Here is a 17,579-nt window from a genome sequence, read left to right on the forward strand (position 1 = left end):
ATCTAATCAAATGGTCCTCGGATAATAACCAATTATCCCACCAAATTTGCTGCGATTCAGTTCAATACTTTTGGAGTTATGCGAATAACAAACAAACACACATATTCACAAGTGAATAAATACATAAATAAATAAATAAATATACAGCGATCAAAACATAACCTTCGCAACAAAGTTTGCGAAGGTAATTATTCGATTATATTACAAACAAGAGGACAAAAGTGGTCATTGTTTCTTCAGGTGATTGATAAAACGTGTCACTTGTTCTTAATTATGTTTTCAATGTTCTCTTATTTTTTTGTTTAATGCCATGCTTACAAACCTAGTAATGATAGACTGTATTTTCAGGTTAAAGACATTGCCCATGTGTGGGAACTTGGTGGAGGGACATTATTTTCCAGCCTTTTAAAAATCCCAATTACTGCAAAGACTATAAGGTAACTGAGGACGAAGATGAATGTCATTCTGTAGCTTTCTCCTTCTGATCTTTAGAGCTTTTGTATTTGAAAATGCATTGTTGGGTCGCCATGGAGATTAGTATACCTTAATCAACGTTATCTTGATTTCCTCTGGCCATTATTTTAAAACAAGTTGGGTCACCTGATCCATTTTGGGTTACAATATTTCCACTTCAGTCAACAATCAAGAAGATTGATGTTTGAAGCTGTTGCAAAAATTAACGTGCGAATGCACCATGGCAATTATGGGCCAAATAGTGCAGAATTGTGCACCGACTACTTACTTACACTTATTGTAGTCCTGTGGCGACTGTGGCCCCTTTGTATATTTCTTTCCATTCTACATATAAAATCAATCAATCAATCAATATGTCACTGTCATTTATAACGCTGGGTGACGCTGTAACCTTCCTCACTGTTTCTCACACTGCTGAGCTGCCTTTGTAGCACTAGCGGCCACAGCAATCAATGCACCCTTTCTAATAGCTGCTCTCCAGTTTTGCCTTATTTGTGTCAGTTCCCCCTCAATATTGAAGATATTTAGGTCTTCCTTGATGACATCCTTCCAAAGTTTACAGGGCCTGCCATATCAGCGAGTTGTAGTGACCAGTTCACAAAAAAATGCTCTCTTTGGGAGAGGATGGTCTTTCATCCAGTACACGTGACCCAGCCACCTGTCTTGATGTCCTCACCGTCATGCAAGTTTGGTTGTTATGTTGGCATTGGCTAGGACTTCCACTTCCATGTTGGTGATCTTTTGCGACCATCGAATATGCATGATGTGGCATTAGCATCTGTGGTGGAACACCTTCAGCTGGTGTATGTGTTTATTTCATGTAGTCTAGGTCTCGCTTCTATATAGCAGTATTACCATGGTGACATGGTGGTATACAATCAGCTTGGTGTTGAGGGATAGACATGATCAACACCATACTCGACTTTGGAGTGAGTAGGACGTAGATGTTGCTCTGGCTCATCTCTTCTGGATTTCACCATCCAGGTTTCCATAATGCTTCCCAAGTACACAGACTTGTCTGTTGTTTTAAATGGGGTGTCTCCAAGAATAACAGGTTTATCACCCACTCTGATTGTGATGGATGGTGTAATATCTGTTTTTTCTTGACTTATTGCCAGTCCCCACCTTGTGCAAGTATCATGCAGGGCATCAATAATTTTCCGTAGTTCCTCCACGTTATTACAGGAAAATGCGGAATCATCTGCATAAAGGAGTTTTTTGATGATATCTAGCATGGACTTGCTTGTCCTTAGCCTGCGCAAGTTAAACAGGTTGCCATCTAGCTTGTTGCGAAATCTAAACCCGTAGTCTGCCAAACCCTCAAGTGCCATTCCAATCAAATAACTGAATACGATGGTAAAGCAGGTGGGAGCTATAATGCAATCTTGGCAGAAACCTGTTGTGATGTCATACTTTGAAGTTGTTTCCCCATTATTAGATACAGTACCTTTGCTTGCATATCTAAATGGAAGCTGTGGATAAAGTTGACGAGTTTTGATGGAACGCCACTCTTTTCCAGCAATCTCCATGCAATATCCCAGTCTACTGAGTCGAAGACCTTAACTGGGTCAATGAAAACAAGGTGCTAGTCCTGCCTCTGCTCCCTACATTTTTCTTACAGTTATCTCAAAACAAACATCATTTCTAATGTTGACCGCCATAAGCAGAATCCGCTTTGGCTCTCTGGGAGGAGTTTTTTTTTTCTATTAAAGGCTTTTGGTGATTGAGTACCACTCTGGCAAGAACCTTTTCAGTAACTGAGAGCAGGGTAATACTTCGTTTCTACATGTAAAAGAACACTTCTTTTAGTTCTCGGCAATGATGGTGGCATCTTTCCATTCCTGAGGAACACATTAACTTTGCCAGATACACTGAATGAGCTGATAGAGACTCCTGATTAGAGCAGGTCCACCTTTCTTCAGGACCTCAGGTGGAATGCCATCTACTTCTGGGGCTTTCCCATTAGCCATTACATCTGCTTTATGGCTTTGACCACCTTGTCCACATATGGATCTACTGCCAGTTCAGAGAGGATTAGTCCAGCGGAAATGTGAAAAAGCATGTTGTGGCATCATTACGAAGTTTTTTGGTTGATTCGTCATCTCTGAGCTATACTGGATCAGAATCAGCCGGTGCCAAACTCGCACCCTTGAGGAATTTTTTTTAGAGGCGAAAAACAAAATGACCACCACCGACTTTCGATAAATTCTGGTTTGGGCTATATCTTCACTGCTAATGCACTTACACACACAATTTTGGTGTCTACCACTATGTTTTCATGGTCAAGGAATCCGATAATGATAAAATTAAAGGTGTGTATATATATATATATATATATATATATATATATATATATATATATATATATATATATATATATATATATATATATATATATATATATATATATATATATATATATATATATATATAAGACCTGTCTCATATTTTCAAGATACCCACCATTTTAATATGAAAAATGGCTATTTTGCAGTTCCACTGATCACTTCGAGTAAGAAATTGAATTTGATGAACCCTCAAATATTAATACTACGTACAATAATAGTCAATGACAGCTGAAGTAACTTACTTGCAATGATCAATGAATTGATAATTATATTGGAATATGATTTTTACACAAATATATCCAGATACATGTGGATAGTTAACTATGACTGGGTTATGTCTTAAAGTAAGTATGTACATGTATATGATTTTGAAGTTACCTTTTATTTTTAGGCAAACAAATATTAACTTTGTTAAGGATTCAATGTTCTACATTATGTTCAATCTTCATCATCGTCGTCATGATTAGCAGCTACTGCCCTTGTCTGTTCGTTACAACAGTCTGATCCGGCATTACAACTGCTAAACATCGAACATGACATCTGTGCTGCCACACAACCACACCTCCCGGTGGAACATGGCCGGCTGGTGCAGCAGACACATCAGGTGGAAGTGTGGTTGGACACAACGCCGCACCGTCCTCACCTTCTTACCATCCATACTTGATGGGATCCAAGTTCGGAGGGTCTGACTGAGTGGCCGATTTCCATATAATGACTTGATGATGAGCACGATGTACATGTTGAACAAAGGCATCATGCGATGGGGGCAACGACTTCAATTTCGGAGCAGAGGTAATCTTGGAGTTGGCCATCTTCGACTTCCACAACTGATACCGGTGTGTGGACATATCACTTTCGACTTTGGAACCATAACAGGCAGCAATGAAGGTAGTTGCCTCAGATATCATCTTTTCCTCGTCTGCTTCCAGCTTACCAAGTAAGGTGGGATGATGTCTGCTCATCAGTACCTTCAGTGCTGTGGCCTTTCCAATGCCAAACAAATATGACACAGTATCGCATCCGGTCAGAGCATGTACAGGAGGCAGATATTTGGCGATGCTTTTGTGTTTCAGTGCTGTGTGGCGAATGTCTACGTTCGCCCTCCCAGCACACGGACTCTCCATTCTGACATCCACAGTCATCTTTTCTTCGAGGTAGAAATGAATCAACAGGACAAAGACATCTGCATTGTCGCAGACCACTTTGATGTGTGTCACCACTGACACCTGACACAATTATAACGATGTGATGGATGATGATGACATCTGCTTCTTCATGGTGTGTTTTCAGATCCTGTCTCTGGAGTGTAGAATTGTTCCATACTTGTACTGGTGTAGGATCTTTTTCCAGTGATCACCAATTTGGTCTGGTTGTCCACATTGTGGGTCATCAGATACTGACAGATCAAATCGATCAGTTGTACTTTGTTGTAGGGTACATTTCAGACCAATTTTTGTGCTGGAAGTGTTGTGTATAAGTTGAGTTGATGTTTTCGACTTGAATCATGACCTGCGCGACTGGATCTCGTCATTTGTTTCGTGCTGATTTTGATGTACCTGTCGAAAATCAGGTATACATCACAACACTCCAGGCGGTATTTTATGGTTCCCATGAAGTTGATCATACAATCCTCAACTGTACCATTTGTGGGCCAATGTACAGTCCATAACATGGCCCATCCATCGATGATGACAGGATCTGGAACACCTTGGATTCGACTTGATTGCTTTCGACTGAGCCCGCATCGCACCGCTCTCATCAAACAAGGAGGCTGGGACAGGGGACAGTTCGTAAGAGAGGACATCCTTGATATCAATATCCCTTTATTATTGGAGACATATGGCTCGGGTGTAGATCAATTCGGTATCATATACTGGCCTTCCATCCAGCTTGATGCTCTTTTTGGTCGAAGTCATCAGGGTCACTTTCTTGGTTAGTGTCTTGTTGAAGCTTGTTGGCCATTCAGATTCAAATTCCACCATCTTTTCTCATCCAATCTTGAGAGAATCATCAACGTTTACCTTGTCTGTCGCATGAAAACATAGTAGTAGACACCAAAATTGTGCATGTGTAAGTGCATTAGAAGTGAAGATATAGCCCAAAACAGAATTTATCGAAAGTCGGTGGTGGCCATTTTGTTTTTCGTCTCTAAAAAAAATTCCTCATGGGTGCGAGTCTGGCACCCGGCTGATTCTGATTCAGGTTAGCTCAGAGATGATGAATCAACCAAAAAACTTCATAATGACGCTAAAGCACGCTTTGCCCTGAAATGGCTGTTTGGCATCTAGACTAGATGGGTCTCTTTGGAACCTAATTGACACTGACCTGTCAACATCTCTGTGCTGTCGACAGTTGAGAACATCTGAATATAAATACTTAAATCCAATTATTGTTATTCCTGACAAAAAAATTCACCTTCGGACACAACGCGGAAGGGCTAAAGACTTAAGCCAAACTCGACCCCTCTCCCCACCAAAGAAACCGCAACAAAGTTGAAGTCGGTGAATATGTGAAATTAGTATTCATAAGCTGTTCCCTTGGTTAACAGTTGATGAGTGGGTTCAGAATGGCACCAAGGAAGTAACTTTGAAGAGAACAGCATGTGAAAATACAAACTCTGCAAGAAGAAGGGCATGCTATGAAGAAAATAGCAGAAAAGCTGAAGATCTCCTGCAATGCTGTGAGGTGCACTTTGCAATATCTGAAGGAAACTGACTCAATACAGGACAAGAAAAGGGCAGGAAGACCCAGAAAAACCTCCTCAAGGTAAGAATAGCACTTGAAGTTTCTCAGCTTATGCGATAGAAGAATATCAAGTCAGCAGCTGACAAATGAAATCTGCAAAGCACCACCAAGATTGAGCAAATTAACAATGGATTCGGGTACTCTGATCTGCTGAATCGGAGTTTGAACTTTTTGAATCTGAGATGCTAGTTTCTACGCCAAACTCCTGAAGAACTACAACGACACATATTGTTTACAGCCTACTGTTACACACAGGGGAGGCTCTGTGACTGTCTGGGCTTGTATCTCAGCTTTTATATCGGAAAACTTGACAAAATTATAACGGCACTCGGTAGAGCGCATACCTCCACCAGGCTTAACAATTTACATTTTGTATCCCACTGCATCCAAACCTCAATCAAAATCGAATCTGCTTGTTCTTGTCACCTACCCAACTCGTCCACCATGTTTTGTCAACATTCGTTCACAACTTTTTGCAAAATCATGCAATACATCATTTTTGGCCACATCTTTTTGTGATGAAGAATCACTTGGAATATTAAAAAATTATCTTTTCCGGATCCAGATCCAGATTTGCATCTTCACTCAAATTGAATCAATTCATCTGTGTCACGCACCAAACCTGTCCACTCGGTTTCGTCCAAATCAGTCAATAATTTTTTGAGATATCCTGCTCACAGACAAACAGACAGACAGGGGTGAAAACATAACCGGCACCCATAAATCGGTGGTGGAAGAAATCAAATGGACGCTACCAAAAAAAAGTACAAGCAGATACTACTGCAGTTCCATGCAGTTCCTAGTGGAAATCGTTTAATTGGAAGAGGATTCATTTTCCAACAAGATAATGATCCAAAACACATTTCCAACATGATAAAACAGTATTTGGAGGGCAAGGGTACAGCTGGTGTGCTCCAAGTGTTAGAATGGCCACCCCAGAGCCCAGACATGAGTCCCATCGAGGCCATATGGAGCTACCAGGAAACAAAGAGGAACAAGAGGAACCCCACTAACTTTTCAGAAGTGTAGATTTTCAATAATGCCTGTTGTTGGCTTAATGGTTAGGATGGTGGGCTTGGGATCCGAGGATCCTGAGTTCAAATCCCGCTCATCTGTTGAATTAATACCAGGTGGGGTTGATTCTGCCTGCCATCCTTCCGAGGTCGGCAAAATGAGTGCCAGCTTGCTCGTTTCCTGAGTTGGAGTGGCGACCCATCCAGTATTGTGCCCAATAGCCAAGGAGACTGCTTAGACAGCACCAACGCTCTGCACAGAATGTGGTCCCAATGGATGGATGGATGGATTGTCGATAGCATATTTGGTACAATATTCATGGAAGAGTGTTTCAGTAGTATATAGGAAGCATAAAAGAGTGATGGTACTCAAGAAGTCAAAGGGCGGCCACACGAAGTATTGACTAATTCTAGAAAATGACACTGTTCTTGTGATTTACTTAAGCAGTTTGTTTCACACTCATTTATAAAGGCTGATAGTTTACAATAATAAACACATATGACTGTTATCACTGATAATTTGATGAATTCACCCTAAAGTATGAATATCCTTGGAATTACCCAAAGTTTTGCACAGTGCTGTTTCATATATATTTTACTTTGCACATTGTTTACAAAATCCAGAACAAAATTGTAAATATGGCAGTGTATTGTCATTCTTCGGTTGATTTTTCGGCCATCTCATCTCAATTCTCGAAGAGATGTACTTATAAAAGGGGTCCCGATGTCCGTCCATCCGTAAGGTCATCCATTAACTTTTTGCTATTTTTGCTACTCCTCCCTTATCACTTAGATGATTGTTCTGAAACTTGACAAATGAATACAAGACGGTAGCCCGCACAATCGCTCGTGCTTCGATTTTCCGATTTAGGATCGGGGGGCTCACGGGGGTGGGGGGGGTTACCCCCCAAAACTTCAGACCCCTACTTGTCCTTTATTTACGAACCGATTGCTCTGAATCCCGATACAGCCCTTCTACTCGATGGTCTGCAGGATCCCTCAGTCTTAGATTTTTTGATTTCAGATCAGGGGGCTTCCATGGGGGTTCTTCCAAATTGACTCACCCTCAGCAGAATATTATGGATTCAGCAGAGGTCTGAACTACAACCTCAAGAGATGACCGTCAGCCCACTCGGGGCTGTTTTATTATGTTTGTTGTTGCTGCTTTACCTACTCTGAGATTCCATTTGGCACGTTTGGCTTCTCTAAATACCTTGGGTGTACTATTTTCCAAGTTTTAGCTGTTCTGCTAGGTTCTCATTTGGGTATTATTTTGATGTGGTTTACTTTTTGTTGTCTTGTTTCAATTAATTAAGCTGATAGGTTTCATTGGTAACACATCTTGGTTTGGTTTATATTGTTAATGTTTTATTTTTGAGGGTTGTAGTTATCAAAATTACCCTTGCTAAATGAACCCTCGCTAACCCCCAAGCCCGCCTCCTTCCAAATTTCCAGTTTTTTCTTCCTGAGAGTTTCCTTCTGTATCCATCTTGTCCACCCTATACATCCTTTCCTGTCCACTATTTCTCCCCACACCCATTGTTTGTCCAAGTCTCACTCTATTTTTGTCTTCAACTCTGCTGTTTGTATCCCCCTCCTCCTCTCTCGACTTCCTTATGTCCTCTTACGTCCTGATCTGTTTAATTTACTGGCTCTTCCATGAGCCTTGTCTGTGTGTACAAAATTCACCTTTTTCTGATTAATTCACTGAACTATTGAAATATTTGCAGTTAATACTTTTTGAATGTATGTTTTAAGTTGCTCTGTTATTAACACTATTGAAATGTTGTGTGCAGGAGGCTCACTCTTGTATTGGTTCTGGATCTTTCTGCACCTGAAAGATTTTGTCAAAATTTTCTGGATCTTCTGATGCTGGCTCGAGCTTCTGTCCAGACTGCAGTGGCAGAGTTGGACAAAACAGATCATAATATCCATAATCAAATGAAAAACAAGATGTTGAATAAATTTGGCAGAGACCATGTGGTAGGTGAAGCCAATATTTTTCTTTGCTTTATCTGTACTTTTATTCATTTATTTGCAATTCTTTAAGATTTGTCGTGAAGCTGGTACATTTTGGACAAGGATATGAGACAGTAGTATTTTAAGGTGGCTCAACATTGCAGACCGAGGAAATTTGAAAGAAATAATTGCCTTATTGCTGGAAACATACAATTCTTCACCTCAGATTTGCAGGCTTTTAAAGATATTTGCTTTCACATCCTCATAGCTTTGAGATTTGATGCAACTGTCCAAAACGATTGGAATTAACACGATCACATATCTGGAGTCTATGCGGAAGGTCGTTCAGCTCTTTCCATTCCCATAGCGTTCTGATAAAATGAAAGTGCTTTTGAACATTCCTTACACCCTTCCTCACCCCTCATTATCACACCTTGTTTAATTATAGCTGCAAATGAACTAGTTTACTCACTTCCAATACCGATACAATTCTGCTTTTATTTCCTCCGCCACCTAAGGTGGACGGAGGTTATGTTTTCACCCCTGTCTGTCTGTTTGTTTGTTTGTCTGTGAACAGGATATGGATTCAGATGAAATTCGGTGGACATGTTGGGTGTGCGACAAGGACAAAATGATTCGATTTTGGTGAAGATCCTGAACTGGATACTATAATTTTAAAAGTGATGCTTCACCATTGAGAGATGGGGGTGAAAACAATATAGAGCATGATAGCTCAAAAGGTTGTAGACAGATTCGGATGAAACTTGGTGGACATGTTGAGTGTGTGACGAGGACAAATTGATTTGATTTTGGTGAAGACCGAGATGTGAGAATTTTCACATTTTTATGGATGATTCTTCACTGTTGAGAAATGGGGCCAAACACGATATGCAATACACAGTGGCCTGCAAAAGTATTCACCCCCTACTAATAATGCCACATTTAGATGAATTATGAATTATGTAGAAACGATTTTTCCAAATGAACTTTTAAATTCATAACTGAAGAGATCAAACTAAACATTATTATAGTTGAAGGAGGTTACATGTCAGGAATACCTGAAAAAAACATGTACAAATCAAAATTCACTGGTTGTAAAAGTATTCAGCCCCTTAGGTCAGTACTTGGTGGAAGCACCTTTTTCAACAATGACTGAAATGAGTATTTTTGGTAGGTCTCTACCAGCTTTGTACAGTGAGATGGTGAAATATTTGCCCATTCTTCACGTGTAAATTGCTCTAGTTCTGCAAAGTTTGATGGGGATCGTCGATGGACTGGAATCTTCAAGTCTCGCCATAAATGTTCAATTGGGTTGAAGTCAGGATTTTGACTGGGCAACTCATGAACATTTATTTTCTTCTTGTTCAGCCACTCCAGTGTGGCTTTAGCTTTGTGCTTCGGATCATTGTCCTGCTGAAATGAGAATCTCCCACCCAGTTTCAGATTCATGGCTGACTCAAGGTTTTCATCAAGGACTCGACTGTGCTTTTCACTGCTCATTGTCCCTTCTACTTGATAAGCTTGCCAGTCCCTGCTGATGAAAACATCCCCATGACATGATGATTCCACCACCATGCTTCACAGTAGGCATGGTGTTATCTGCATTATGTGCAGTGTGAGGTTTTCACCAAACATAAAGCCTTAAATTTAGATCAAAAAGTTCAATTTTTGTCTCGTATGACCGCAAAACCTCTCTCTACGTGCCTGCAGTATCATTAAGATGTTTTGTTTTTTATTGCAAACTCCATACAAGCTTTTAGATCCGTCCTTTTCAGTAATGGTTTCTTTCTTGCCACCTGTCCATAGAGGCAAGCTTTGCAAAGGGAATGAGACATTGTTGATTTATGAACACCGACCCCCATTTCGGATATAGAGCCTTGCAGATCTTTCAAAGTCATTGTTGGATTTACAGTGACATCCTGAACTAGTTTTCTGCTTTCCCGTCTGCTGAGTTTGGATAGGCCACCTGATGTGGGTAGTGGCTGTGTCATGTTACACGTCTTCCACTTCTTCGTGATGGATTTCACCACACTCAAAATGATAATGAGTGACTTTGAAATCTTATTATAACCCTCGACTGAACGGTGCCTCTCCACCACTTTATGTATGACTTCTTTGAGAGGGATGAATACTTTTGCAGGCCACTGTAGTCTGTTGATGAATATCTCAAAAAGTTGTGGATGGATTATGACGAAACTTGGTGGATGAGTTGGTTAAATGACAATAACAAGCTGATTCGATTTTGGTTCAGCTCAGCTTAACCGGCCTATCGGTGGAATACAAAGTGTAAACTGTTCAGCCTGGCAGAGGTATGTGCTCTACCAAGTGCCGTTGCAGTTTCATGGGCATTTATGTGATGATTGCCCAACTCAACTGTGCAAAAACATTTGGTTGCACATGAGCATGTCCATGATCTGTGAATTGTTTTGCACCATTTGAATGTTTCTCTGTAAGGAGCAACTAATTTCCAGTAGATTTTTTCTGGTGTGACTTTTTTTGCTTATCAGTGACTTCATTACACAACACTCTCCCCTATCACTTGACATGCTGTTTTCCACCATCTTGAAAATACTTGGAATGCCTTGTGCAGTTGTGGTGTCACTTTAAATAGGAGTTACCAGATTTCCCCACTACCACTGCACTAAGTTTTAGTAATTTTGTAGTGATCTGCCACTGAAGGTGAATTGAGGTTATGTTTTCACCCCTGTCCATCTGTCTGTCTGTTTGGTTATCTGTTCGTGAACAAAATATTTCAAAAAGTTGTGGACAGATTTGAACTAAATTTGGTGGAGAGCTTGGGTATGTGACACCAACGAAATGTTTGTATTTTGGTGAAGATATGGATCCAATAATTTTTTAGTGATTTTTCACCATTGAGAAATGAGGCAAAAAATGGCATGTAGCAGGAGATCTCAAAAAGTTGTGGATGGATTCAGATGAAAATTGGTGGGTGAGTTGGTTAGGTGACAAGAAAAAGCCGATTATATTTTAGTCCATGTCCAAATCCATATCCGGCCTATCAGTGGAATGCAGAACATAAACTAATCAGCCTGGCCCATATGTGCTCTACTGAGTGCCCTTCTAGTTCTTTCTGTTTTGATTATCCTGAAGAAACTGTGAAGGTCAGCTTTACGCCACCCTTATACTTTTAGATTAATCGAAAAGTTGTTCGGAGACAATGGATAAAATAACAGTACATGGGATTTTGAAGACAGGTGTGGAGGGATGTCAGTTGGTTTCTTCTTTTAATTGTTCTATTTTCCTTTTTTAATACAGTGCATTTTGTAGAGCATAGATAGTTGGATGGAAAGAAAAGTCGGTCGATCTTGTCTTGCACCCATGACAAGTAGCTCGAGCAAACAAATCGTTATCTGTTAATGAATGCATTTACATCTTCTCAGTAAATCTTACAAACAAAGGCATATTGCATAAAAAGGCAATCATACCAATGCAAACTGTGCAGTATCAGGAACCTAACATTCGATAACAACACCAGGTATTGTTGATTAATGCTAAAATGACCACCCATTCCAAGTCAATCCAGATGAGGCTAATGTTCTCACAATATCTCTCAGTGAGGATATGTCAAATTCCCCAACCTTTTGTGCCCAGCCACTTAATGAGATCCTCCTGCCCAGCAGGAGCTTTTTGTCCTCAACATCAGCCACAATATGTTATGGGAAGTCCAAATTTTAAAGCTGACCTCAAGAGGCAGGTGATATATTGGCACCCTTTGTATGGTTGAGTTCTTCATTTGTGCTTCTCATCCCCTCACAATATGCAAGGCATTTTTGAGAACCTCTCTGGCATATGACTTCCCACTTTGGGCAAGAACACCTGCCTTCCACCGGGCACTTATTGATTCTGTAAAGTTCAAAGCTCTGAAGATCATTAGCATGTCCAGAGAGGATGTCAACTTCTCTCCCATGAATTTGGCAGAATACGGACCTCTCTCTGTTTCATAATAATTTTTTTAATGGGGATTTTCCACTCCATTTCAGTCTTGCACCTTCACCTCTTTCAATCATTCACCCTGTCCTTGTTCTGCTCGGTCAAATACTTCTTGCTTCCCTGGAAAATATTCCATATTGTTTTAATGATTAATCTTCCCAAATGTAGAGCAGTATCTCAGACAGGTTATGGTAGCATTCCTTTCTACAGTTATGGAAAAAAATTAATCACTTGTCCATGACTTGGAAAATGTCTTTCATCACAAGAAAGTTCCACATGACAATCTATCACTAAACTGAATATGGCTGGGAAATACCTCTGTCTACTTCTCATAGTAACTACTGGCAGAAAGTGCTGGAACTCAGTCACAAAAATTTGGTTGGAATCCAGCTTGTTAATTTTGGCAAAAATCAACTGCGTCCCAGATTGGCTTGGAACTCGGTGCGTGGGGATTGCGGACGACATTGCCCTCTATGGCCAGACCGAGGAAGAACATGATGCTTATCTTCTATGCCCTCTAGAAACAGCTGAGCAGGAAGGTCTAGTCTTCGACAGCAAGAAGTTCTGAATCAAAATGAACCAAATCAACTTCTTTGGCTCGGTTTGCTCAAACACTGGCATACCACTTGTATCACTCTGCCATAAGTAGAAACCTTTTAAAATTAAGTATGCCGGAGAAACTCACCTCTTTATATTAAGATTATAGGATGAAAGGAATGGAAATAAACTTTGCACTAACTAATTTCAAAAAGCTAATTCATCGTGATCATTTCCTGTTTCGGACATTGTTGTCTTGCAATGTGATCAGTGCTATGGCCAGCTGTACCTGTAAACACCACTTAGATTGAAGCCATGCATTCCCATGCGATCGGTTTACATACACTTGATTCTCGCTCTTCCACGAGCCTCGATCATGGGAAAAAATATTTTTAATTAACTTATCCGAGTTCTGAGCCGATCCGGAACCCGGTAGATTTTTGGCAAATTTACCGAGCCGCTTCTGAACCAACTTTTTGCTACCATTACCCAGCACTAATCATTTGAGGTTAAAGAGATCATGACTACGGATGGGGGATTACCTGAGGCAGTTGTAAACAGCTGTCTTGAAGACTTGGAGGGAGAAGGGGGCTGATCAGATCATGGAAGTTGGTTCCACAAGTGAGATTAAAGATGAACAAATGAGTGGAGATGAGCAGTGTGCCTAGATTTTGGGACTTTAACAAGAAAAGAGTTACTGGCAGACCGTGTGTACTACGCAGAAAGCTGGGGGGGGGGGGGGGAGAGGGAAGAGGGTGCAAGGCCAAAAAGTTGAAGAAGAATACAAAGAGGACACCAACCTGGCTGAGATCTGAGAGTAACAGGCCGAGACAATGTTTGAGCTCCTTGCTTTACACAGCATCAAGAAGGCCAAGTTGTGAGGTTGGGGTGCCAACACAGAGGGGAGAGCAGTACTCCATCAAGCTGTGAATGAAGGCCTTGTAGGTTGTCAAAAGGTTCCCTATGTTTTCTCGATGTAGAATTGCCTTCCAGTTTTTTTTCACAATCATGCTCCAACCTCCATTCATTTAAGCTGTTAGCTGATCATCACTATGCCAAATCATGTGTCCACTTTGAGCTTTTATACTTTTGTTTTCCCAGTCCATCTTTCCATCTGATTGCCCTTTCCTTTCCAGTGTAAATACGTATGGACTTAGCCCTTTGTCAGTGAATGTCCTTTTGAGCTCATACATCTGCACATACTTTTTTTTTTAGCTTTGTCTGGAATTGGAATTCCAGATACTGTATTGTAATCGTCCGTCTGTCTCCTATTTAGACTTCTCCAGCTCAACCACTGGGCCGATCCAGCTGGAATTTGGCAGCAACGTTTCGCTCCTGACTGGTCACGACAATTGCAAAGCTCGTTCCGGTCACGTGACTTTAAGTAGGTCAAAATGGGGGACTTAGTAAATTCCTTCAAAAATCTTCTTCTCCAACCCCACCAGTCAGAATGCTACCAAATTTGGGTTACAACGTGAGGCCAGGGTAGGGATATTAAATTGCAGAGGTCATGCTGATCACATAACCGGAAGTGTGTCAAAATGGCCGACTTCATCAATTTTTGGGAAAATCGTGTAAATTCAAAAATCTTCTTCTCTGGACCCGTTGGGTTACAACATTAGGCCAGAGACCAGATATGCTCCAGGTCCATTGGTCCTATTTTCCAGCTTGAGCTCTTAAATTGCTCATTCTAGAACATTGGATATTGCATCCTTGTTATGAAACACTTTATTGTTTTGCTTGTTTTTTATCAATATAAAATATGTGATAATTTATCCATTACATTTCATATCTTACATGTAAATGACACCACTTTTGTTTCCTTATTTAGGACAGAAATAAACTGGATCTATTCTCCACCCCATTGCTCATCCTGGGCACCAAATATGACCTATTCCAGGTAATTTTGTTTCATGAACATTGCACCTCAAACAGGAGACTTCTAATGGCCTGTAAGCACATGGACAGACAATTTCTGACTTTGATAACTGAATTGTCTTGACTGTGTCATTGGATAATAACAAGCATATTTTTGAGAAATTACAAATTATTGACAGATATGCTTGTTAAATGAATTAAGTAAAGGTGCTTTTATCAAAAAATGATTAAAATGCCACCATACTCCAACCAGCTCCAGATCATGACCATGAAAGTAGCATTATTTTTGTTCCAAAATGTGATGTATTTTATACCCTTGGAATTTGCGTTAGTGGCTATACTAGATGCTCACATTTACTTCATTTTTTGTTGCAGATGTTTGACTCTGATAAGCAAAAACTTATCTGCAAGACCCTAAGATTTGTCTCCCATGTCCATGGAGGAACATTACTGGTAAGACCAGTTTTTTTTTTAATGAATCATGTTGGTTTAAGTTTTCAATAGGATCTGTTCAGTTTCACACATTATTTAATAGATTGTGGTTAAACTAAGGAAGATGTGAAGCCATTAAATGACATTATTTAACTTGCAGAACAGTTATTATGTGTTGAAATTTAATATTTTAAGGAAACTTTTTGGGATCACTTATCTATGACCAAGCTTCTCCTCAAAAGCATCTTATTATCGACATTGTTTTTAACAAATAGTGGGCCCGTTGGTTTGATGAATCAAATTTTGATTGGTCTTCATGGCCTTGTAGCACACTTGCCTGTTGTACTGCTTGAGCATTAACTTGCCTTTCACCAAGCCCAGATGTGCTTCGGCCAGTGCGGGGATTATACGCTCATTATTAATCTTGCCAAATGATAGTACTGTTATTATTGTTGTTAATATTACGATATTAATTAATATATTCTTTGTTACAATGTTAACATTGTTTTTGTGATTTATTTTGTGATTAGAATGCCATGCCACAGAAGGACTTATTAAGATGCTCTATACAACTTAACATGTCATGCGTTGAAAACATGGGAAATCTTCCGGGTTCTTTGTGGTTAATTAGCCTAAGTTTGTTTTTTTTGGTCTGATATGGAAAACTATATGTTACCTGGGACCTGAGATAATTTTTCAACTAAATTAAGATGGATTCTATGGAATATCAGCATAATTTTTAGGTCTGTTGCTTAGATAATTGCAAAGGAATTGAGAGGCACCTCAAATTGCAATCACTAAATGAGTCCTTCACAAACATGTCCTTGCATTAATTTAATTGTGAATGCTCTTTTTCATAAATTTGCTATGGCACATCTGCTGCGTTCTAAGTAGTTGTTTTCAAAGAGAATGATGTTTTTTTTTTCCAAGTGCGATATTCTTTCAAAGCCTAACTATAGCACTTAGAGGCCACAAGTTTTGGGTGTAGGTACTTCACAACCTGGGCAAAGTTTGAAGCTACCACACATTGGCCTTGATGCCCGTTTTGAGGCCACCAAAGACCGCTATAAAGTGTACATTGGGATGTGGGGTCGGGCAGTGCTGCCGCCGATCTGCAGGCAAAAAGTAACCACCATGAGACCAATAACTCCTTCGCCTTTCAATGTCCAAAACTTCCTGAACCCACCGGGGAGAAGCTAACCTATTCGGGGAGTGCTGGGTATCCCCATCCCCTCCTACCCTTCCGGGTGGTAGCTCCTACTAGTGATTAATATTCAAGCAGAAAGGTGTTTCGATTTGTAAAGTTCAGTATTAAATTGGTTGCTATTCCCTCTGGTTAACTTTTTCCATTGTCTATGCTACAGTTTACCAGCAACACAAAGGACAGCATGATGACTCGGACTCGAAATGTGATCAATCATCTTGTCTTCAGTTCCCCACTTGGGTAAGATTTAATATGCTGGAATTTTACGGAAAGAAGTATTTTTTTCAAATCCCCCAATGTAATTTTCATAATGTTGTCAGACTGTCACGCATTCCACGAGTTGTAAAGAGTCACAGCTGGTTTTTGTTAGTGGCAGTATTTATACAGCTGCCTTAAAACAATGAATGATGATTCCAGCATTTCAATATTGAGCTCCTTCCATTTAAAGCACAGTAATATCCAGACAAAGGACAACAGGGATCCAATGCAGCAAGCATACCAAGATTTAATTCAGCAAATACATAAAGCAAACAGTTTAGTTGAAAGACTTTTTTTAATCTTTTTTTTTGACATCCACCTATCAGAGTGATATTGTTGCAAATCTGGAAGCCATGAGCAAACAGGATACAGATCCTATAGATCAGTTATATCGGTAAGTACATGTTGCCAGTTAAAGTCCCGTCCCTGGTCGAATGGGTAATTAAATGTTCATGCGCTGTGCAGTTATTTTGATAGTTAGGGTTTTTCTTTTCGTTTATTTTTACACCAACATCAGCGTTGATGACACCGCATCACCCTCACCTTCACTTTGCTTCCTTCACCTCGCTCTGGCCGACGCCATACCTACGTACGTAGGCGGAGCCCACGCAGAATACAGTTCCTCTGGCTGTTTGGTGGGCGGAGCCCCCGCAGAATCATGTTGCTCAACTTCCTGTTGGAGGGGCGGTCCTTTGGAAGAAGGCGGAGTTCAAGGAGGAGCCGCGCAGCGGCCCTCGACCAATCAGCGTGGAACGTGTGAGGTGACCGTCACCCGGCCAA

General features: G+C 40.4%; 1 protein-coding gene across 1 annotated transcript in view; it reads left to right on the plus strand.

The window, feature by feature from the left end:
* The window catches only part of DYNC2LI1 (dynein cytoplasmic 2 light intermediate chain 1), a 58,742-nt gene that overhangs the window by 15,248 nt on the left and 25,915 nt on the right, over positions 1-17,579 (plus strand). The window contains exons 5-9 of the mRNA XM_085887732.1: positions 349-437; positions 8,377-8,563; positions 14,859-14,927; positions 15,281-15,358; positions 16,702-16,781. Of these exons, the coding sequence (XP_085743858.1) occupies positions 349-437; positions 8,377-8,563; positions 14,859-14,927; positions 15,281-15,358; positions 16,702-16,781 (503 nt within the window). The remainder of the gene's footprint in view (positions 1-348; positions 438-8,376; positions 8,564-14,858; positions 14,928-15,280; positions 15,359-16,701; positions 16,782-17,579) is intronic.

Source organism: Eptatretus burgeri, chromosome 7 (genome assembly GCF_056783735.1).
Source record: "Eptatretus burgeri isolate ZD-2024b chromosome 7, Ebu_testis_v1, whole genome shotgun sequence".
Classification (NCBI taxonomy): domain Eukaryota; kingdom Metazoa; phylum Chordata; class Myxini; order Myxiniformes; family Myxinidae; genus Eptatretus; species Eptatretus burgeri.